Source organism: Strigops habroptila, chromosome 13 (assembly GCF_004027225.2).
Source record: "Strigops habroptila isolate Jane chromosome 13, bStrHab1.2.pri, whole genome shotgun sequence".
NCBI classification, from domain to species: Eukaryota; Metazoa; Chordata; class Aves; order Psittaciformes; family Psittacidae; genus Strigops; species Strigops habroptila.
The window spans coordinates 14,718,049-14,737,635 of NC_044289.2; the positions used below are offsets into that span (position 1 = coordinate 14,718,049).

General features: G+C 57.0%; 1 protein-coding gene across 1 annotated transcript; it reads left to right on the forward strand.

Moving 5' to 3' along the window:
- The first annotated feature begins 13,113 nt into the window (after positions 1-13,113).
- Positions 13,114-17,825, forward strand: SOX18 (SRY-box transcription factor 18). The gene is made up of 2 exons (XM_030502825.1): positions 13,114-13,796; positions 15,737-17,825. The coding sequence occupies exons 1-2, from the start codon at positions 13,382-13,384 to the stop codon at positions 16,585-16,587; spliced, it is 1,266 nt and encodes a 421-aa protein (XP_030358685.1). The 5' UTR covers positions 13,114-13,381; the 3' UTR covers positions 16,588-17,825.
- The last annotated feature ends 1,762 nt before the right edge of the window (positions 17,826-19,587 follow it).

Here is a 19,587-nt window from a genome sequence, read left to right on the forward strand (position 1 = left end):
TCCATCGCCCCTGCAGGCAGGCAGGGCCAGCAGCCTAACCCTGCTCTTGCCAAGGGTTAACAGGGCAGGCAGAGCGGAGCAGGGAGGGATCCTGCCTGACCTTGGCTGGGAAGCAGCGCTCAGCCCAGCCCCTCGAGCATGGAGCCGGTGGCCGGAGCGCTCCCCAAGCCTGGGTGGAGGTGGATGCAGAGGAAACTCCACCTCCGCGGGAGCCGACCTGCTATTGCAGGAATTCCCAGAGAAATTCCCGCTCGGGGCTGAGCTGTCAACGGAGCCGTGAACTCTCCGTTACCTCTTTGTGAAAGCAGCTACTTGAATGTGCTAAAAACAGAGCAGGGGCGAGGCTGGCGCTGGGCTCCGGGCTGGGGAGAGGTTGGGAAGGGGCTTTAGCTGACCCTGCGCACCAAGAGGCACCATTAAAGCCCGTGTATGTGGTTCCATGCTGGCAGCAATGCTGGTGGAGCCAGAAGAGTTTGCTGCAAAATCAAGCCCCACAAAACCTCACCTGGTTTTCCCACTCGCCTCCCGTGTTTCCCAAGTGATTCTGAGCCGATTTGAACCCATCTGATGAGCTGGGTCAAGTCAGATGAGCTTTCCTTGCTTCCAGTGTCCCCAGCAGATTCAAATCACTGTTATTCGTTTGGAGATCAGCCACCAAACCCCACTCTTTGTCTTGCTCCCAACCACCCGAGGCTCAATGTGGTCCACTCTTGGAGAAGGCAGAGAGGAGAAGCCCTCCCATGCCCAGTCTTGCCCACATACCCACCCTGAGACCAGGGTCCTCAGACACCCCCTAACTTCAGGGGGTCTCCAGGATCTCAGCCTTGGGATCAAAGCTCATAGGGACCAGAATGTTGGTTGTCCCTCGGTGACACACTGGGGTCTGAGCTGGTGGAGAGACCCCATCCAGGGAACATCTACCAGCAAGTAGCTGGTAGACCCTGAGCCTTCATCCAGCACCACAAACACCAGCCAGGAGATGGGAGCAGCCACCATAAGCTTTACCAGAGCAGCACTGATTTTGGGGAGGGGTTTTGATGCATCTCCCCTCCTTTTCACCCTCCTGAGCCTGCCTTGGCAGCCCTGGAGGGCTCCTGGCTCTGCTGGGTGCTTTGCTTTGGGCTTTTGGATGTCTCCATTGGCACAACAGCCACCACAGCAGGACCTCTGTGCATCGCTGGTGAGGGTGCCCGCAGCCAGTCACCCTCCTGTGCTGCTGGTCAAGCCATTCCTGACCACGCTGGGATGGTTATCCTGCTGTGCTTCCCAGCTCAGATTTGGGAGAGGAGGAGGAGAAATCCAGGGGAATGATCCCCTAGGCATGAGCTTGTGCCAGCTGCAGCATAGAGGCAGGGATCTGCCTTTTGTCCCCCCGCCTTGCTGCAATTGTCTCCTGTCCTCAGTCTCCCAGCCCTAGCACCAGGGACAGTTGATCCTGGAGGCCAAAATCCTCCGTCCAAACCCTTAAGAAACCTAGAGAATTTAGTGCTAATGGTGACTTGGCATTTCTGTCTTGCGGACCGTCCTGTTTTCTCCTCCGAGGAGCAAAGGGACCTCTCCACACCTCTTCTTGTGGCACAGGCCCTCCTGACACAGCACAAACCAGCATGACTCTGAGGAGCCCCACAACCTCCTACTGCATCTGCCCTGGAGCTGCTGGTGCCTGGGGATGCTGCCATTTGGTCCTCCTGGGACTAGTCCTGCACCAGGAAGGGCTGCAGCCATGGAGGGATGAAGGGGAACGTGGCCAGGACCACCCTGCATGGGAGCCCCTGTGAAACAGGGAGCATGGAAGGGAGGACGTGGAGGAGATGCCTGTTCCTCTGGGCTCTGCGCACTGTGAGTGCCAGGGTGGGGTTTGGGACCTCCAGCTTTGCAGATGCTCTTCAAGAGACGCTTTGGATGTTCCCTAAACCTCGCTTTTAATTACACTGGCTGCTGTTCAAACTAATAATGACAGGGGGAGGAATGAGTGCTGAGCCCGTCACACCCGGTGAGGTGCTCTCAGGGGGATGATGGACCAGACGAGCACCAGAGCGATGCCAGCCAAGTGGGTACATGCTGCCGTGCCACAGCGGCCCCCAAAGGGCTCTGGGGCTGGTCCCTGTGTGCGTGAGAGCGTGTGTGAGCGCTCAGGGCTCCTTTCTCTCCCCCTCTCTGTCTCCTTTTATTCTCCTCCATAAAACATAGGAAGTTGGAGCCATTCATTTTGCTATTTGTGTCTCCCTCCCCACGCCCCGGTTCCCTCCCTTGCCCCCTGCAGCCTCTCGGCTCGCTGCTTGCCCAGCATCCTTGACCCCGAGGAGCCTGGTGTGTATGCACTTCCCTTTTGGCCCATGGAAAGCGCCACTCTGAACTGGTGCCTTGATAAGTCTGCTGTGGGAAGGCAGGGGCTCCTGGGCTCTCACACAGGGCTTTCCCATGTAGCATTTCCTATGCTGTCCCTGCTCGCCAGCGCGATCTCCAGCTCTCCAGATGGCCGTGCCCCTCCATGGCACCAGCTCTGTCCCCCTCGGGCTCTCGTGACCTGCTCTGTGCATGGAGGGAGGCATCCTCCCAATGAGGAGGAGGAGGATGGTCAGCTTGTCGTGGGCTAATGTGGCACCTCTCACCCCTAGCAAAGGATTGCAAAGGGCTTTCACCTCCCCAGCCCATTCCTCTTGTTGGTTATGCAAACAGAGCTCTGATGTTGTCTCCAAAGGGTTTGGGATCAATGGGGCCTGTGTCCTGTCTGCAAAGGAGCAAGCACATGGCAGAGCAGCCAGGGCTGGGATTGAGACCTTAGAGGGGCTGGAGACAGGGATCGACTGGCAGAGAGGGAGGAAGGAGAGGCTCAGAGAGGAGGATGAGGCAGCACAGAGGGGCCTTTCTTAGGAATACCCTCCCTGAGCTGCCCTGGCAAAGCACAAAGCCCTTGGGGTTCCATCCATGGGCTGGAGGCTGCGGTTGGTCCCTCCATCACCACCACCACGGGGACACAAGGATGGTGCCATGCATGGACACACACCTCAGTGCCACCAGCGAGGCAGAGGGTGAAATCAGGCAGTGAACAGGCAGAGTTTGGCCTCCTCCATCCGTGGCTGGAGCAGAAGCTGCTTTGGCATGGCTGCAGGGAGCTGTGCAGGGCTGATTCCCCCCATGGCGAAGGCGCCTGTCATCTAAAAGCTATTGGTGCTCCTAGGGATGGATATGGATTCATGTACCTGAGGGGGCTGCTGGTTCAACTGGGATGAAGGGTCTGATGGCTGAAGTCAGCAGGGTGGGTGGCTGCCCCATGGCATGCTGAGGGTGAAGGCAGCGTGTTCCCTGCCTCATTCTCAGAATCACAGAATCAACTAGGCTGGAAAAGACCTTTAAGGTCATCAAGTCCAACCATTACCCCATTGCGTTCATTATTCCCTTTGAAACCCCCTGCGCTAACCACAGGCAAGGCCGATCAGAGCCAGGCCAGCAGGGTTTTACCATCCCCTCTGCTCTCCCCACAGCGATGGGGCCGCAGATAAGAGCCTTCTCCCGCTTATCACCGCAGCAGCGGCACTGCAGCCAGCTCAGCGGCCCCATAGCGCAGCACCGAGCCCTGATCTCATCAGCACACCGCACACTTGCAGCTCGAACAATGACCTCCTTCCCTGCCTGACACAATTCCCAGAAACACACAGCCTCCTGCTAGAGCCTCCCGGGGGAAGCGTGCCAGCCGGCCTGTCGGCACCAGCGTGGACACTGCTGCCAGCCCTGCCAAACCCGGCTCTGCAGCGAAAACAAGGGTGTGATGGAGGAGAGGCTGAGCTGGAGCCCTCGGGGCCATCCTTTAGCTGGTTGTGCTCAGGAAGACCCTCTCCTTTTGGGTGTTCACCACTGGGTGCTTTGCCCACATTCATGCTTGGCTGCCGTCACTCTGCCTCCTCTAAGCGCCCACTGGGTTCTTAAAGGATGCTCATGGGGCCAAGGGGCAACATCAAGCCCAAACTGCCCGCGTTGGGAGGATAGAGATGGGGCTCCCCTTGCCCCAGTGGACCCCCAGCTCTAAGAGGCTCTTCTGCATCTTGCAGCATCACCGAGCGCCTCGGTCTGCTGGAGCTTTTCCTCAGCATGTTTGAGTAATCACTGTTGCTGCTTCCAGCTGGAATATGTGGACACCAGGCATGGCTGGATCATGGAATGATTAGAGCTGGAAGGGACCACAAAGCTCATCCAGCTCCAATCCCCTACCACGGGCAGGGACACCTTCCACTAGAGCAGGTTGCTCCAAGCCCCTGTGTCCAACCTGGCCTTGAACACTGCCAGGGATGGGGCAGCCACAGCTTCTCTGGGCAACCAGCCTCTGTGCCCCACACACGCACCAGCACCATCCTGCAGCCCACATGGGTGGGAGCAGTGGGATGGCTGGGATGCCAGCATGGGTGCAAGGCTGCTGTGGGGCAGGAGGGCCGGCACGGGATGCGCTGCTCACAAAAACAGATGGGGAATGCCGAGGAGGACAGACTCGCTGGCTGCATCGGGCTTCCTGCCCCCCAGCCACGGCTGACATCATTGCTCCCGGTGGGAATGTTCACCCCAGCCCTGCTCGGCCCCTGACAGCAGCCGCTAAGTTCCTGACCTCCTGCCCGGCTTTCCAGCCTCCCAAAGACCTCCATGGTATGGGGGCTTTAGTGCCTGCTACCCCCTGCCACCACGGCATGGCAGCTGGCAAACCTGCATCCTCTTCCTCACCACCTCATGAGGTGATGGGATGGCATCGGTGCCCCATGTGCTGACCATCCCTTCACACCCTCTGCAAGGCGGGTGGCTGGAGACCCTCTGTCTTGTGCTTTGGGTCCTGCATCCCTTCAGCACCCTCTGTGTACCCTCACCAGTGTGCAGCATCAAGGATCAGGGCTGGGCCCCAGGGGCATGGCACAGCACTGGGACATGCGGCAGCCCCATGGATGCTGCTCCAGAGGGGCTGGATGGTGGCCCCATCCCACTCATCCTCCTGCACATCCAACCCAGCCCAGGACTGTGTGTTCTCCAAAATCCCCCATGTAGATTGACAAGGGTGCTGCAAACCTGCCTCCTGCCCCTGCCCAAACCTGCTGCCATCAGCACTTTGCTGCAGCTGCTTCCAGCAATGCTGCTCTAAGAGTTTTTCCCAACCTAACCCCCCCCGCTCCTTCCCCGGCTCCATCCTTCTGGCTCCAGCCCACTGGGGATGGAAGGTTTCTCCTTCCCGAATACAAATATAACTGTAATCTGCTAAACCCTGCTGTTGATCCCGACGGCATCCTCCTGTCCTGAGCTTTCCTACAGTGCAGCCTTTATACCGGTAATAGCACCAGGCTCCTTCTCCCATCATTGTTGACTCGACAATGAAAACTGTTTGTATTATTGTGTCCCCGAAGCTTTGCCAATAGCACATGTGTCCCGAGCTGATAGCAACAGGCTTTGGCAAGGCTGCGGCTCCATCAGATAAGAGCCTTTAACCTTATTTCTCCAGCTCGAGCACACCACGAAGGGCCGGGCTGTGGTGAGCCTTTGCTTTATGCTTCCTGAGCGCTTCCAGATCCAAGCGAAAGGAGGAGGGAGATGGAGGTGTTTGGGGCGAGCATCCTGGGAAACAGCCTCGGTGCGGGAAGAGCCCTGGAAGGGGCTGCAATGATAGAGCCGCTTTCCCAGGCAGTTTAAGGGCTCAACGCGCGGCTGCCCCGCTCCTTCCTTAGGGACCAGCCAGGCTCCACCTTGGCGCGGCTCCCGCTCGCAGCAGGAGCGAAGCGCAGGAGGAACGCTGGAACCCGGCGGCCCTCGCACGCTCCCGGCTGGCCCGCGAACAAAGCCTTTGCCTTGGAGCCCTTCCCCGCTGCCTCCCGCCTGCCCCCCGGCAGCAGCCTTCATCCATGGGGGTCCACGGCATCCTCCTCCTCACACCGTGCATCCCCCGGCTCCGCTCACAGCATCCCCGAGCCCCGCTGCTGGGGCTTGTGCTGCTCTTTTCCCTGAGCTGCAGCGCAAAGGATGCGCTGAAACCAGAATGCAAAGAAGATGCTGCCCGTGGCAAGCTTTTAAATCTCATTTTTTGTCAAGTTTATGGAGGGGATGTCACAGTTCTCAGGGTTCTGAGCTGTAAATGCAGCATGTTCATGCTCGTTTCCCTTCCCTTCGTGTCCACAACGCAGCACTGGAAAGCAAAAGTTGTTCCTCTGCTTGCAGGGAGGAAAAGCTCTCAGGCCCTTTTCTTTATTCTTAGTATTATTCCTGTAATTATTATTATTGTTCTCTCTCAGGAAAGAAGCACTCTGTCAGAATTACCCTGCTACATCCTGCCCCTTGCCAGGGAGGTTATTGTCTCTAAAGGGCCCGAGGAGAAGCTGGGTTGCTCCATGCCCTGCACAGCACATGGGTAAACTGAGGCACAGAGGCACAGCAGCGTTTACCCTCTAAGCCAAAACTCCTCTCTTCTACTTGTGTTTGGTACTGTGGGTTTCCCTGTCTATATGCAGGTGAGGTTGCTCTCAGCAGCACCCTCATCCCTTCTGCTGGGTGGTGAAAGCCTCGGTGAAGCAGAGGGGTGGCCGCAAAACCCCATGTGCAAGGAGCTTCAGTGAAGGTTGTCACTTCCAGGGACGCAGCAAAGGGTTCCTCTTCCTCCAGAGATACTGCAAAATGTTCCACTTCTTCCAGGGATGCTGCAAAGTGTTCCCTTTCTTTAGGGATGCTTCAAAGTGTCCCCCTTCTTCCAGGGATGCTGCAAAGGGCTCCTCTTCCTCCAGACCTGGCTGGGGTGATGCTCAGAAATGTGACAACCTCCTCCCCAGGGTCCTGCGAGCAAACCAGCCAGTGCATGGAAAACCCGAGCAGAAAGTGCTGGTGTCAGGCTGCAGATGAAGAGGGGAGAGGAGAGCGCGGCGCAGCCAGCAGCCATCTGCCATCTGCGGCAGCGCGGTGAGGTAATGCCTTGTGTAAGTTAGAACATGTCGGGAGCCACAGCAGCTCTGGAGAACAGCAAACCTTTCCCATATGGAGATATCCCGAGCGGCTGCATCAGCCCCCATGGTGAGGGAGAGGATGGGTGACCCCCCCTGCAGCCAACAGCCCCCCTCCCCTGCTCGCCTGCTGCTGCAGAGAGGCAGTAACCGGCTCAGCCCTTGCTGATGAGCAAAGCAGTGGAGGTGTGATCGCTGCATTGCCTGCCTGAATTCCCCTCCTCTCCCCTGCTTGAAAGAGGCGTCCTCATCTGGGTGTAGCACAAACCCATTTATCCATGGTGCTTTCAGTTGGGTGATGCTCAAAGAGTAGGGGATGAGCAAACACACAGCGCAGGTCAGGAACCTGCCAAGCAGAACCCCAGCAAGAAGAAGAGAAGGCTTCAGGGAGACCTTAGAGCAGCTCCAGTGCCTAAAGGGGCTCCAGGAAACCTGGAGAGGGGCTTTGGACAAGGGCCTGTAGGGACAGGACAAGGGGAATGGCTTTAACCTGCCAGAGGGGAGATTGAGATGAGCTCTGAGGCAGAAGCTCTTCCCTGTGAGGGTGCTGAGGCGCTGGCACAGGGTGCCCAGAGAAGCTGTGGCTGCCCCATCCCTGGCAGTGTTCAAGGCCAGGTTGGACACAGGGGCTTGGAGCAACCTGCTCTAGTGGAAGGTGTCCCTGCCCGTGGCAGGGGGTTGGAGCTGGAGGAGCTTTAAGGTCCCTTCCAACACAAACCAGTCTGGGATTCTCTGATGCTGCCATGGGGCCATTGGAAGAAGGCAGGGGACACATATAAGGGTTTGATTCTCCACAGAGATAAACCCACTTCCCCCCAAAATCAGGCTCAGAAATCCCCCACGTTGCATTTTCCTTTCCCCAGCACCAATAGCAGGTCAGGCAGCACGAAGCAGCGAGCCTGGGCATGTGGAAAGGGCAGGATCCCAGCTCTTGGCTGCATCCCCTGCACAGCCACCAGCGAGCAGCGTTTTCTGCCAATCTGAGGGATGGAAGCAGCAAATAACCTCGGTGTGCCCGGGCTCTGCACAGCCCAAGAGCCAGCCACAGGGACACGGTGCCACGGGCAGAGCTCCTTTGCTTGCTGTAACCGAGAGAAGAAACTGTGCCGATGGGAGCAGCTGAACAGCAGCCAAACCTGCTCCTCGGCAGCTTTTCTACACTCTGTATTCATGTATTTGGCATGAGCAGCTCCGCATTGAGGTAATTCATTAATGCTGAACCAAAAATGTGTTTATGGGAGTCTTGGAATACTTGGTAGAAGTGTAAGACTTTCCTTCCTAAAAGCCTGGGCTCTCCCCGTGATGGGAACCGAGCATTAAAGCAACGACTGCTGCCGCGATCAGCTGTAGGGAAGCGACTCCAGCTCTGCACCACGCCATGCCAAAGCCTTTCCCTGGCGTTCTCCTGGCCATGGGTGGGATTTGCAGCTTGGGACTCCTGGGTTTCACAGGGAGCAGGTTCACGGGGTGATGTGGGTGGAAATGCAGCACCCCAAGGTGATGGGACCATCACCAGAGAGCCTGGGGTGTGCAGGAAGGAGAAGGGAGGCAGGATGGCCCCAGTGAGGACCACAGGCTCTGGCTGCTGCCCGTGTGGAGCAAACAGCCTTTTCGGGTTAGCTGTGGGTTTCACTGCTCACACAATGGGTATGGCTGTTGTCGTTCCAGTTATAATCCTGTATAAACAAGGCTGACCTCTGGTTAATGAAAAGGGCTGAAAGAGAAAGACAACTCTCTCCGCTTCCTCGGATGCGGAGTCTGATTGGAGGCTTGGCTGGCACCGTGCCACTGTGCCCCAGGGCACCTTCCCACTGTCCCCAGTGCCCTTCACTTGTCTGATGGAGCTGGAAGCCAAGAAAAGGAGCAAATGAGCAGAAAACTGCTGAACCAGCCATGCATAGAATCATGGAATGGTTTGTGTTGGAAGGGACCTTAAAGCTCATCCAGTTCCAACCCCTGCCACGGGCAGGGACACCTTCCACTAGAGCAGGTTGCTCCAAGCCCCTGTGTCCAACCTGGCCTTGAACACTGCCAGGGATGGGGCAGCCACAGCTTCTCTGGGCACCCTGTGCCAGCGCCTCAGCACCCTCACAGGGAAGAGCTTCTGCCTCAGAGCTCATCTCAATCTCCCCTCTGGCAGGTTAAAGCCATTCCCCTTGGCCTGTCCCTACAGGCCCTGATGAAGAGTCCCTGTCTGATGGGGCTGACCACAACCACCCATTCTCTCCCCACTGCCCCAGCTTGGGTGGGAAGGAGTCTGGTCCTTGGCTTAGGGACATGAAGGACATATCACCTTTGCACAGAGGTGGCTGCTGCCGGGACGCTCCTAACACGGATGCTATAAGGCATCTCCCGGCGCCCAGCAGCCCCCAGCTTGCTCAGCTCTGCCTGACCCACTGAACCCTTTGTGCACAAGGAAACCAGGCGCTGAGCAGGGCCCTGGAAAAGGGGAGGCTCTGGTGGAGCAGGGAGCGTTTCCCAGCAGATGACTTCAGTCCCGGCAGGGCTCACACACAGCCACAGCCCCGAGTCCTTTGCTCTGCAGGAAGCGCCTTTCTTTGAGAAGCCTTTGTTCCAGCAAGGCTGCAGCAGCCCCGGGGGACCCGGGGGGCACATCTCAGGGCGCCGGGGGGGGCGCTGGGCTGGGCAGCCCTGCATGGGTCCCACACATTCCACAGGGAATGTCCCTGCTCCCCTTGACCACCCCAGTAAAGGGCATGTCCCTTGCGATGAAGAAGTGGATGTGGGTGTCGGTCCATCCATCCATCCATCCATCCATCCATCCATCCATCCATCCATCCATCCATCCATCCATCCCACCTGGCTGCATAACAGGTACCTGTGCAGTGTGGCCTAAAGATAACTATGAGCTGTAATTAACAACAAATCTCTTCCTGGGATATCTCTCCTTCATCCAATTGGATGCACCTCAGCACCAGCCCCACACCGGTGATTTCGTGGTGATGGATTCATCAGTGGTGTGAACACATCTATAAGGGAGGCTGGTCCATGTGAGGAGCTTAATCCTGCTCCTGTCCCATTGATTTCTCCCCTTCTTCCTTGCACCCCATGTAAAATGAGAAGAAAAAGCCATTTTCCCATCATAGATCAATTTGGTTGCACAGCCCCTGAGGCTCCTGCTCCCATCCGCAGCCAGAAATAACCATCACATTCAACCAGCAACACTCATTCCTACCTTCCTCCATCCCCACACCCCCGCTTTGATCCCCCACGACCCCTTGGGATGGTCCCGGTGGTGCCACATCTATTTTTAGGCGGGTGGGAGCTGGGCTGGGAGGAATAACCCGCGGCACGGGCTGGGAGCAGGGAGGGAAAACGCCTTTGTGCTGGGGAGCAGCGCGGCCGTCCCGCCACGCTTCCTCTGTTAGGTGTGGTGCTGGGATGCGAGGAAGGGAAGTGGGGGCCGGGGAGGGGGGGGGCAGAGAGTCGCCGGCCCAATAGAACTGAAGGGGGGTGGAAGGAAAAGTAAGAATAAGAGAATAAAGCTGCGGTGCCGTGTGCCGGCCGAGGTCCTGCTCGCCCGACGCCAACCGCGGCGAGGACGGGTCACCCGCTGGTGCTCACCGATGTTATCTCTGCCCAGGGATGGCCAGAGCTTCCTCTCTGTGCGCTGTGGTCAGCGAGGAGCCGGGGCACAGGGTGATGGGAGGGGGTTCCATGTGTCCGTCCCCTCCAGGAACCTGAGCACGGATCCCACACACTCCACACACTGGTGCTTTTGCTTGCCAGAGCGGGTTCTAGCTATGGCAAAGTATTGTGGCATTACTCAGGCAGCACAGCCCCTCTGTGCTGGTCCAGGCACTTTTGGGTGCTTTGCGCCCTGGCATTGTTGCACACAAGCATTTTTGGGTGCTTTGGATGCTGCTCCATGCCTTCTCGCAGCTCTTCTTCTCTTCTCTCCCTGCTTTGCAGCTCTCATCCCTCATTCTCCAGCAACCATGCGCTTCCTTTTCCCATCCACCACCCTCCCTGGCTCTTCCTCCCCATCCCCGCACCGGGATGCAGCACCAACAGCAAATGCTGGGTTTGCAGACACGCTGCAAGGCAGGGTTTGCACTGCATGCGTGCTCTGGGGTCCAAGGCCTGGGCTTTGCTCCGGGAGGTCCCAAACTACCCGATTCCACAGGGATAACAGCACTGCTCTGGTCCCAGCCCGCTGCCATTCCCTGTGGAGGAGGCCCAAGCTTGGAGCGGTTGCATGGAGCAAGCGTGGCAGCAGGCACGGGGCTCTGTGGGTTTGTCCCGGCTCCTCATTTCCAGGGCAGGGAAAGTCTGATCTTCCCCAATCCCACCCAATCCCACCCCTCTGCAGCTCATCCCAAATGCCAGCCGGTGACACCAGCTCCAATCCTGGCTCCAGGGCAGCTCTGAGCCTGCCCAGAGGCCAAGGATGCTGCTGGAGCTACAGGGTGGATGTGACCGGGGAGAAGAAGGACCAGGACTGGCAGCAGTGGGATAATCCTGGGACATCCCCAGCACCTTCCCACACTGACTGCCCCGATGTTGCTCACTTCACCCCACAAGCAGCCACAGGCTCTGGCCTGGGGACCCCCCAGTACCCACCTTGCTGCTCCCTAAGGCAGGGGCAAAGAGCCAAAGCCTCCAGCAGCTCCAGCACAGCGATGCTCCAGCTCCCTGGAAGACGGGGAGAGCAGAGAGGAGGCTCCTGCAGCCGCACGGGCTCTCCCATGGACTGGTGCTGATTTGCTCTTGCAAAACATTAATAAGAGGCTGCAGGAAGGTGAAGGGAATCTATCCCGAAGCCTCCGTCGCTCCCGGATAGCGCTTGAGGAACAAGCGAGACGAGACTTTGGTATTTGTATTTCTTTTTGTAAGGCCTTTGTTTTGCTCAGGGTTAACAGCAGATCGGCTTCTCCAAATCACTTCCAGACACACAGAAACCACGGCATGCAATACCCCACCGCTGCAAGGAGGCTGCGAGCCGGGCGCTTGCGCAACCCGGTGCCCCAAGTCTTCCTAACGCTGATGGTCACACTTTGGGCTGGGGACTTGGGTATGTCCATAGTCAGGGGGGGCTTGGAGCACATGCTTGGAGATGGGGCATCCTTCCCACATCAACTCAATGGCCTGGGGGGGTTCAGGGGGTTGGGATGTTGTGTGAGCACGTCTCTGCTCGCAAACAAGTCCTGCAGAGTTCATAACTCCTCTCTGCCAGGCAGGAAGGACCTTCAGACCACCGAGCCTCATGCTTGGCACTGAAACCTCTGCTGGACGGCAGCCGAGAGAGCGGAGCCGTGACCTGGCGGCAGGGGACACGCTGCTCCATGGTGGCTTCCTGATGGCAGCGTGCCGTGGGGATGCTGCTGTGCCATGGGGATGCAGCCATGCCATAGCGATGCTGCAATGCCATAAGGATGCTGCCATGCCCTACAACTTGTGTGGCAACAGCATGCCCATGCCAGCCCCAGCAGCACAGCTTGGGAGGGAGATTTTAGCTGCTATCGCCCTGCTGCTGGTGAACCCTCCATTCCTCAACAGCCTCTCGGCTTGCAGGCTGGAAATACGTTTCCTTCCATATGAACAGTGCTTAAAAGGAGCTGTTTCTCCCCATCCCCAGCACTGAAATTCCCACCAGAAAATTGCCAGGGGAAGAGGGTTCACCCCCGGGCTGCTCCCGACCCCGGGCAGGGAATGCTGGCCAAAACACACACACGAAGTAAAGCCTAAGGGAGCTAAACGCCGAGCCCCCAGCATCCCTCCCCGCCTGCAAACAGGCAGCCTGGCAGGCGAAACTTAAACACTTCCCTGCCTCGGCTCGGCGGGTCGCAGCCAGCCAGGAAAGGGGTTTGTAAAGAAAGAAAGAAAGAAAGAGAAAAAGGAAGAAAGAAAGAAAGAAAGGAAAGAAAGCAGAGAGAAAATGAACAACCCTCCTCCTTGGAAGGAAGGGAGCGGGGCAGCAGCGTCCACACCGGTCCCAGCCCGGCCCTCCCCGGGTGGCTCTTCCTGCTGGTGCCTGGGGACGCCCCCCTTCCTCCTCCTCCTCCCCCTCATCTCCTCCTCCTCCTCCTTCTCCTCCTCCTCTCCCTCTCGTCCTCCTCCTCCTCCTCCTCCCCTCCGCCTCGCTGATTGGTCCAGCCCGGCTATATTTTGCCCCTTCCAGCCCAACATCATCCCAAAAGTTTTTTTTTTGGGGGGGAAAAAGGGGGAAAAAAAAAAAAAAAAAAAGGAAAGAAAAAATAAAAGAGGAGAAAAAAAAACCACTCAAGCCCCAAGAAAAGAAACCAAAACAACTCGACCGAGCGCAGGTTCCCCCCGGAGCGCAGGCGAGGGCGGCGAGCGGCGGGGCTGCTGCGCGGCGGCTGCTGGACCCGGTGGGACGCGGCGGGACCCGGTTCTCTCTCCGGCACCCGGTCGGGTCGGACACAAAGTGCTGTCCAGCTGGAATGAATATATCTGAGTCTAACTACTGCCGAGAGGAGATATCGCAACCCCGGGGCGACTGTTCATGGGTCACCGCCGCCGTGCCGGCCGCTGAGCCCGGGCTCGCCTTCCCGCGCCCCCCGGGAGCCGCGTCCCCCGCCAGCCGCACGCCCAGCCCCGAGCCCGGCTTCGCCTTCGGCCCCGGCCCCGGCGGCGCGGCCCCCGGCGCGGCCCCCGGCGCGGCCCCCAGCCGCTCGCCCAGCCCCGAGCCGGGCTATGGATACAGCCCCCCGGCGGGCCGCGCCGAGGGCAAGGCCGGCGAGGACTCCCGCATCCGCCGGCCCATGAACGCCTTCATGGTCTGGGCGAAGGATGAGCGCAAGCGGCTGGCGCAGCAGAACCCCGACCTGCACAACGCCGTGCTCAGCAAGATGCTGGGTGAGCGGGGAGGGCTGCGGGATGCGGGGTGCAGGAGGGCAGGGATGTGGGATGCGGGGGTAAGGAGTTAGGGGTGCGGGGGGACGGGGCTGGGGATGCGGGGATGTGGGGTTATGGGGCTGGAGATGCAGCTGCAGGAGTGGAGGGTTGCGGGATGCGGGGATACGGAAGTAGGGATGCGGGGATGTGGGGATACGGGACTGGGGATGCAGGCTGCAAGAATACAGAGATGTGGGATGCGGGGGTACAGAGCTAGGGATGCGGGGATATGGGGCTGGGGATGCCAGCTACAAAAGTACAGTGCAGCAGGATATGGGGATATTGGGCTAAGGACAATGGGATGTGGGGGTATGGGGCTGGGGATGAAGGGCGCAAGAGTACAAGACTGCAGGATATGGGTGTACAGAGCTAGGGATGTGGGGTTACAGGAATGGGAATATGGGCTGAAAGAGTACAGGGCTGTGGGATGCAGGGGTATGGAGCTGGGGAGGCAGAGATGTGGGAGTACAGGGCTGGGAATGAAGGGATAGGTGGTTGTGGGACTGGGAATGTTGGCTGCAGCAGTCAAGGGCAGAGGGATGCAGGGATATAGGGCTGGAGATGTGGGCTGCAGGAGTATGGGGCAGCGGGATGCTGAGTTACAGGGCAGGGGATATACGCTGCAGGGTCATGGGATGTTGGGATTCAGGCATACGGGGCTGGGGATGTGAGTTGCAGGGGTACAGGGCAGCAGAGTGCAGGGAAACTGTGCTGGGGATGTGGATTGCAGGGGTACGGGGTGTTGGGATGCAGGAATTCAGGGCTAGAAGTGTGGGACGAAGGGCTATGGGACATTGGGATGTGCACTGCAAGGACACGGGGCTGTGGGATGCAGCCTGAGAGGATTTGAGGCAGTGGGACATGGGATACAAGGATACGGGGCTGTGCTAGCCAGGGTGCAAGGGTACAGGATTGTGGGGTGCGGGCTGCAAGGATATGGGGCTATAGGATGCAGAATGTGAGGATATAGGGGTGCAGAAGCTGGGTTACAAGGATGGGGTGCTGCAGGATGCAGGGATCGGGTGCTGGGGGATACAGGGCTGTGGGCTGCAAAGTTAGAGAACTTTGGGATGCGAGCTGTAGGGATATGGGATGAAGGGATGCAAGGACACAGGCTGCAAGGATGCAGGGCTGTGGGGACATGGGATGTAAGGGTGAAGCACTACAGGGCTGTGGGATATGGTATTAGAGGATGTGGGAATATGGAGCTGTGGGTTGTGGGATGTGAGGATACAGAGCTGCATGTATGCAAAACACAGGGAAACAGGGCTGCGGGATGCAGAATACAGGGCTGTGGGGTACACATCTGCGAGGATGCAGGATATGGGAATACAGGGCTGCAGGATGCGGGATACGCAACTGTAGGATGCGGGATGTGGGAACACGGGAAGCAGGATATGGGTAGACCGAGTTGCAGGATGCGGGACTACGGGAAGCAGGATATGGCGGCAGGATGCGGAGACAGAGGGCTGCGGGGACATGGGATTCAGGATATGGGACTGCGGGGTTTGGGAATGGGCGATTGGGGCTGCAGAGGTGCGGGGCTGTGGATGCGGGATGCAGGGAATCAGGCACACTGGGTACCAGGCTGTGCCAAGGGGCAGCTGGAGGCCGAATCCCCAGCCCTGGCAGCGGGGTTCCCGCAGCACCCCTGGGCTTTGAACCCCCATTCTCCTGCTGTGCTGCAGTGCTGAGCCTGACGGTGGGACATGGGGACAGCCCTGCTTGGGCTCCCATTCCCCAGCCCTTCCTCGTGCCAGCACCGGGACCCCGTTCAGGTGCTGAACTGTCCAAGGGAGTCCTTTCCCAGCCCTAAGGCTCCCTTCTCCATGGGTGCCCCTGCTCCGGCCAGCACCCGGTGGCCGAGCTGATGTGACAAGAGCTTTGCTTTCCCCTTCCAGGCCAGTCATGGAAAGCGCTGAGCGCCAGCGACAAGCGTCCCTTCGTGGAAGAGGCCGAGCGGCTGCGCATCCAGCATCTCCAGGATCACCCCAACTACAAGTACCGCCCAAGGAGAAAGAAGCAAGCCAAGAAAATCAAGAGGATGGAACCCAATATCCTCCTGCATAACCTTTCCCAGCCTTGCAGTGACAACTTCAGCATGAGTCACCATGGTGGCAGCCAGCCGGGCCACCCCCAGCCTCCCCCACTTAACCACTTCAGAGAACTCCACTCCATGGGGTCGGATATTGAAAACTATGGCTTGCCAACTCCTGAGATGTCTCCCTTGGATGTCTTGGAACAGACCGAGCCGGCGTTTTTCCCTCCGCACATGCAGGATGACTGCAACATGATGCCCTTTCGCGGCTACCACCACCATCACCAGATGGAGTTTCCCCAGGAGAAGTGCATGGGGCGGGACGTGGCGGTGCCCTACGCGCAGACCCCTTCGCACTTGGCCGACGCCATGAGGACTCCCCATCCTTCCAGCATATACTACAACCAGATGTGCTCGGGAACTCAGAACGGGCTTTCTGCCCACCTGGGCCAGCTCTCACCCCCGCCTGAAGCCCACCACATGGAGAGCGTGGATCACTTGAACCAAACCGAGCTGTGGACAGACGTTGACCGCAATGAGTTTGACCAGTATTTGAACATGAGCAGGACTCGTCCCGAAGCCTCGGGACTCCCTTACCATGTCTCCCTGTCCAAAGTGACTCCTAGAAGCATCTCCTGCGAGGAGAGCAGCTTGATATCCGCCTTGTCCGATGCCAGCAGCGCTGTCTACTATAGCCCATGCATCACCGGTTAGGTTGGCCCCACCATCCGATGCTCGCACCAGGAGAGCCCCAACTCTCCTCTAGAAACAAAAAGCCATCCTCCTTTAACCACGAGCTCCATCATATTTAGAGTATCTCATTAAATGCATCGCTTTCTTTTTGTTTTTTTCCTTTTTTTTTTAATTTTATTCCTATTTTTTATGGTTTTTTAAGACAAAACTCCAAGCTGAACTCACTGATATACCATATAACTATATAACACAGATAGACGCCTTTCCCAAGCACTCGCCTGCCTTCCTGCTTCCCGCTCCAGCCCTCGGCAGGGTGTACCTGTAGCTCCCACCAGCTCCAAGGGGCATTTTTAAGCCAATTCCAGTAAATCCTGCCTGAAACAACCAGCACCAGCATGAGCCGAAGCGACCTGCTCCCAATATTTAACCCAAGGGCAGGAAAACTTGTGGAGGGAGGGGGAAAAACATAACTTTTAGGAAGACTTTGCCGGGGCCATTAAAGAGTCGGCGCCCATTAGGGGTGGGCTTTAGGACAGTTTTTACTGTATTCTCAGCAATATATTTTAATTGGGCAACAAAACTATATTTTTACTAAGCATTTTTATATATAAAATGGTATTTAATGTCTTTTGGGGTGTTGGGGTTGGTTTTTTATTAGACTTTTTAAAAAGAAATTAAGGGATATCCATGAGATCTAAAGCATTTATGTAGCAACGCTGGATTTAAAAACAAAAAAAAAGGAAAATATGGGGGGGAAAAAAGGAAAAAAAGGGAAAAAAAATAAAGGAGATATTTTGTGGAAAAGGGAATGTCAATGTAAATACTGTGGAACAATCGACTGGAATTTTGTACAAAAGGGAACTACGACTGCAAACACTTCTCTTGTATGGAGAGCGAACTGTTTTATACTGGTTAATTATTAAAACATCTTCATCTAATTGCTCCCATCTTGTGTGCTTGTTGTGTGAACACATATTTTCCGCAAATACATGTTGTCCCAACCGGTTCCAGATTGCTGTATCCGTTGATTAATGTTTTGACAACCTGGCAAATGGATTAATCTCCAGGCTGCAGCCCGCCCGCCCCGGCAGCCGCCTCGGGCTCGGTGAGCGCGGCAATGCTCGGCTCCGGAGCGTCGGCAGCGGGATGGGGTGCTGCTGCTGGTCACCCCCCCCACACACACCTTGGAGATGTGCTCTGCAGGAAAAGCTGCTGTTCTCACACCAAAACACAATAAAACATGCGATATCCTCCTCTGAGACAGGCCTCGGTGTGGTTCTTTTGCCAAGCTGGCAGCACGGCTGCACGTGGTCCCCGTGGCTCATCCCATTATCCCATGAAACACCCCCAAAAATTGAGCCCCGCTCTGACGCCTTCACTCCTATTCCTAGGAGCTGGAATAAAACCCATTGTGCCGGAGCCCTTCCACCTCCCTTGCTGGCTGCTTCCATGGGTCTTGCGAAGAGGTCGCCATGCCCAGCCAGTCTCCACTCGGAGCCACTGGTGCTTTGTCCTATTGCCATGAATCATTTTATGATTTACAGCTATTTTTCTGTTCAATTTGCAGAGGAGAAATGACAATCTGTTGCATAAAAGCCTGGTGGCATCCGTTCCTTGAACGCCGAGTGATTTAAACCAGGCTGATATCGCCAAAAAAGGCTATTTAACACCACCCTCCCCATCAAATTGAATAGAAGAAGAGGTTTTTTTGTTGTTGTTGTTGGCAAAGAATTGCCTTTTAGGGGAAATGGATATTTAACAAATGACATTAATTTTCAAGCTTCTCCTAAATTAAATTCACATTAGTGTTAACACGACTAAATCCTGACTCACTTCTTTTTTTTTTGGGGGGGGGGTGTTGTTTCATGTGAAGCACCAATAAACGGGACCAACTCCGGGGGCTGGCGGCGCGTTCCCATTAAACGCCAGAAAGGCGCTTCATTGTCTTTCCATATACAGTATGTAAAAAGGGGGAATACATGGAAAAATGACCTCACTACCTACACGGGAGGGCTGGCGGGCGCCCGGCGGGTGCCAGAACCCTGCGCTGCAGCAAACAAACACAACACCAAATGAGAAGCATCCTGTGCCGCCACCGATGACTATGAAAGGAAGCAGCCGTCTATAGGCTCCATCCCCGAAGCGGCCTGGGAGGAAGGAGATTGGGGACAAGAAAGCTCTGACTTGTTTTCCAGCTTCTTCCCCCCCCCATCAGCTTCCAGGTACCTTCCCGGCGAGAATGCGATCACTTCCTGCGGTTCAAAGGAGTGATGCACACGCTGGTCCTGGCCCAGCTGCCCTGCCGTGCTGGGGATCACATCACAGAGGAAACGTTAGGTCATTTTTCTGCTGCAGAAATTCCCTTCTTTCCCCATGGCTCCAGCTGTGCCAGCTCACCTCTGATCTCAGAGCATGGCTAGAAATCCTTGGGGTGGTTTTTTTGGCCGTGGTTTCTCGCTCTGGTACAGCATGTCCTGAGTTTGGGTGCTTGACGGCATGGTTGGGAATGAGCAGGAGCTTTCCCAAAGCACTTGAGCTGCAAACCGTTGGAATCTAACTTTGTTGTGGGGATGGGAGGGGATCAGGGGTCTCTTCACTATGAGGGTGCTGAGGCGCTGGCACAGGGTGCCCAGAGAAGCTGTGGCTGCCCCATCCCTGGCAGTGTTCAAGGCCAGGTTGGACACAGGGGCTTGGAGCAACCTGCTCTAGTGGAAGGTGTCCCTGCCCGGGGCAGGGGATTGGAACTGGATGAGCTTTAAGATCCCTTCCAACACAAACCATTCCATGATTCTATGATGCTTCCATGGGGCTGGGGCTGGCACGAGACTGAAGACTGGGGATGGATGCTTGCTGCCGTCCATAAACACAGCAGGGATGCATCATGTTGAAACCATGGCTGCTGAATCACTGTGAAAGAACCGAACAATGCTGGGCCCTGCCGTGCCCACCCGTCCACAGGTCACCAAGACCCGGCAGCAGATTTGGGTCTGCGTCACACCAACACCTCATGGCTTTGCCAGC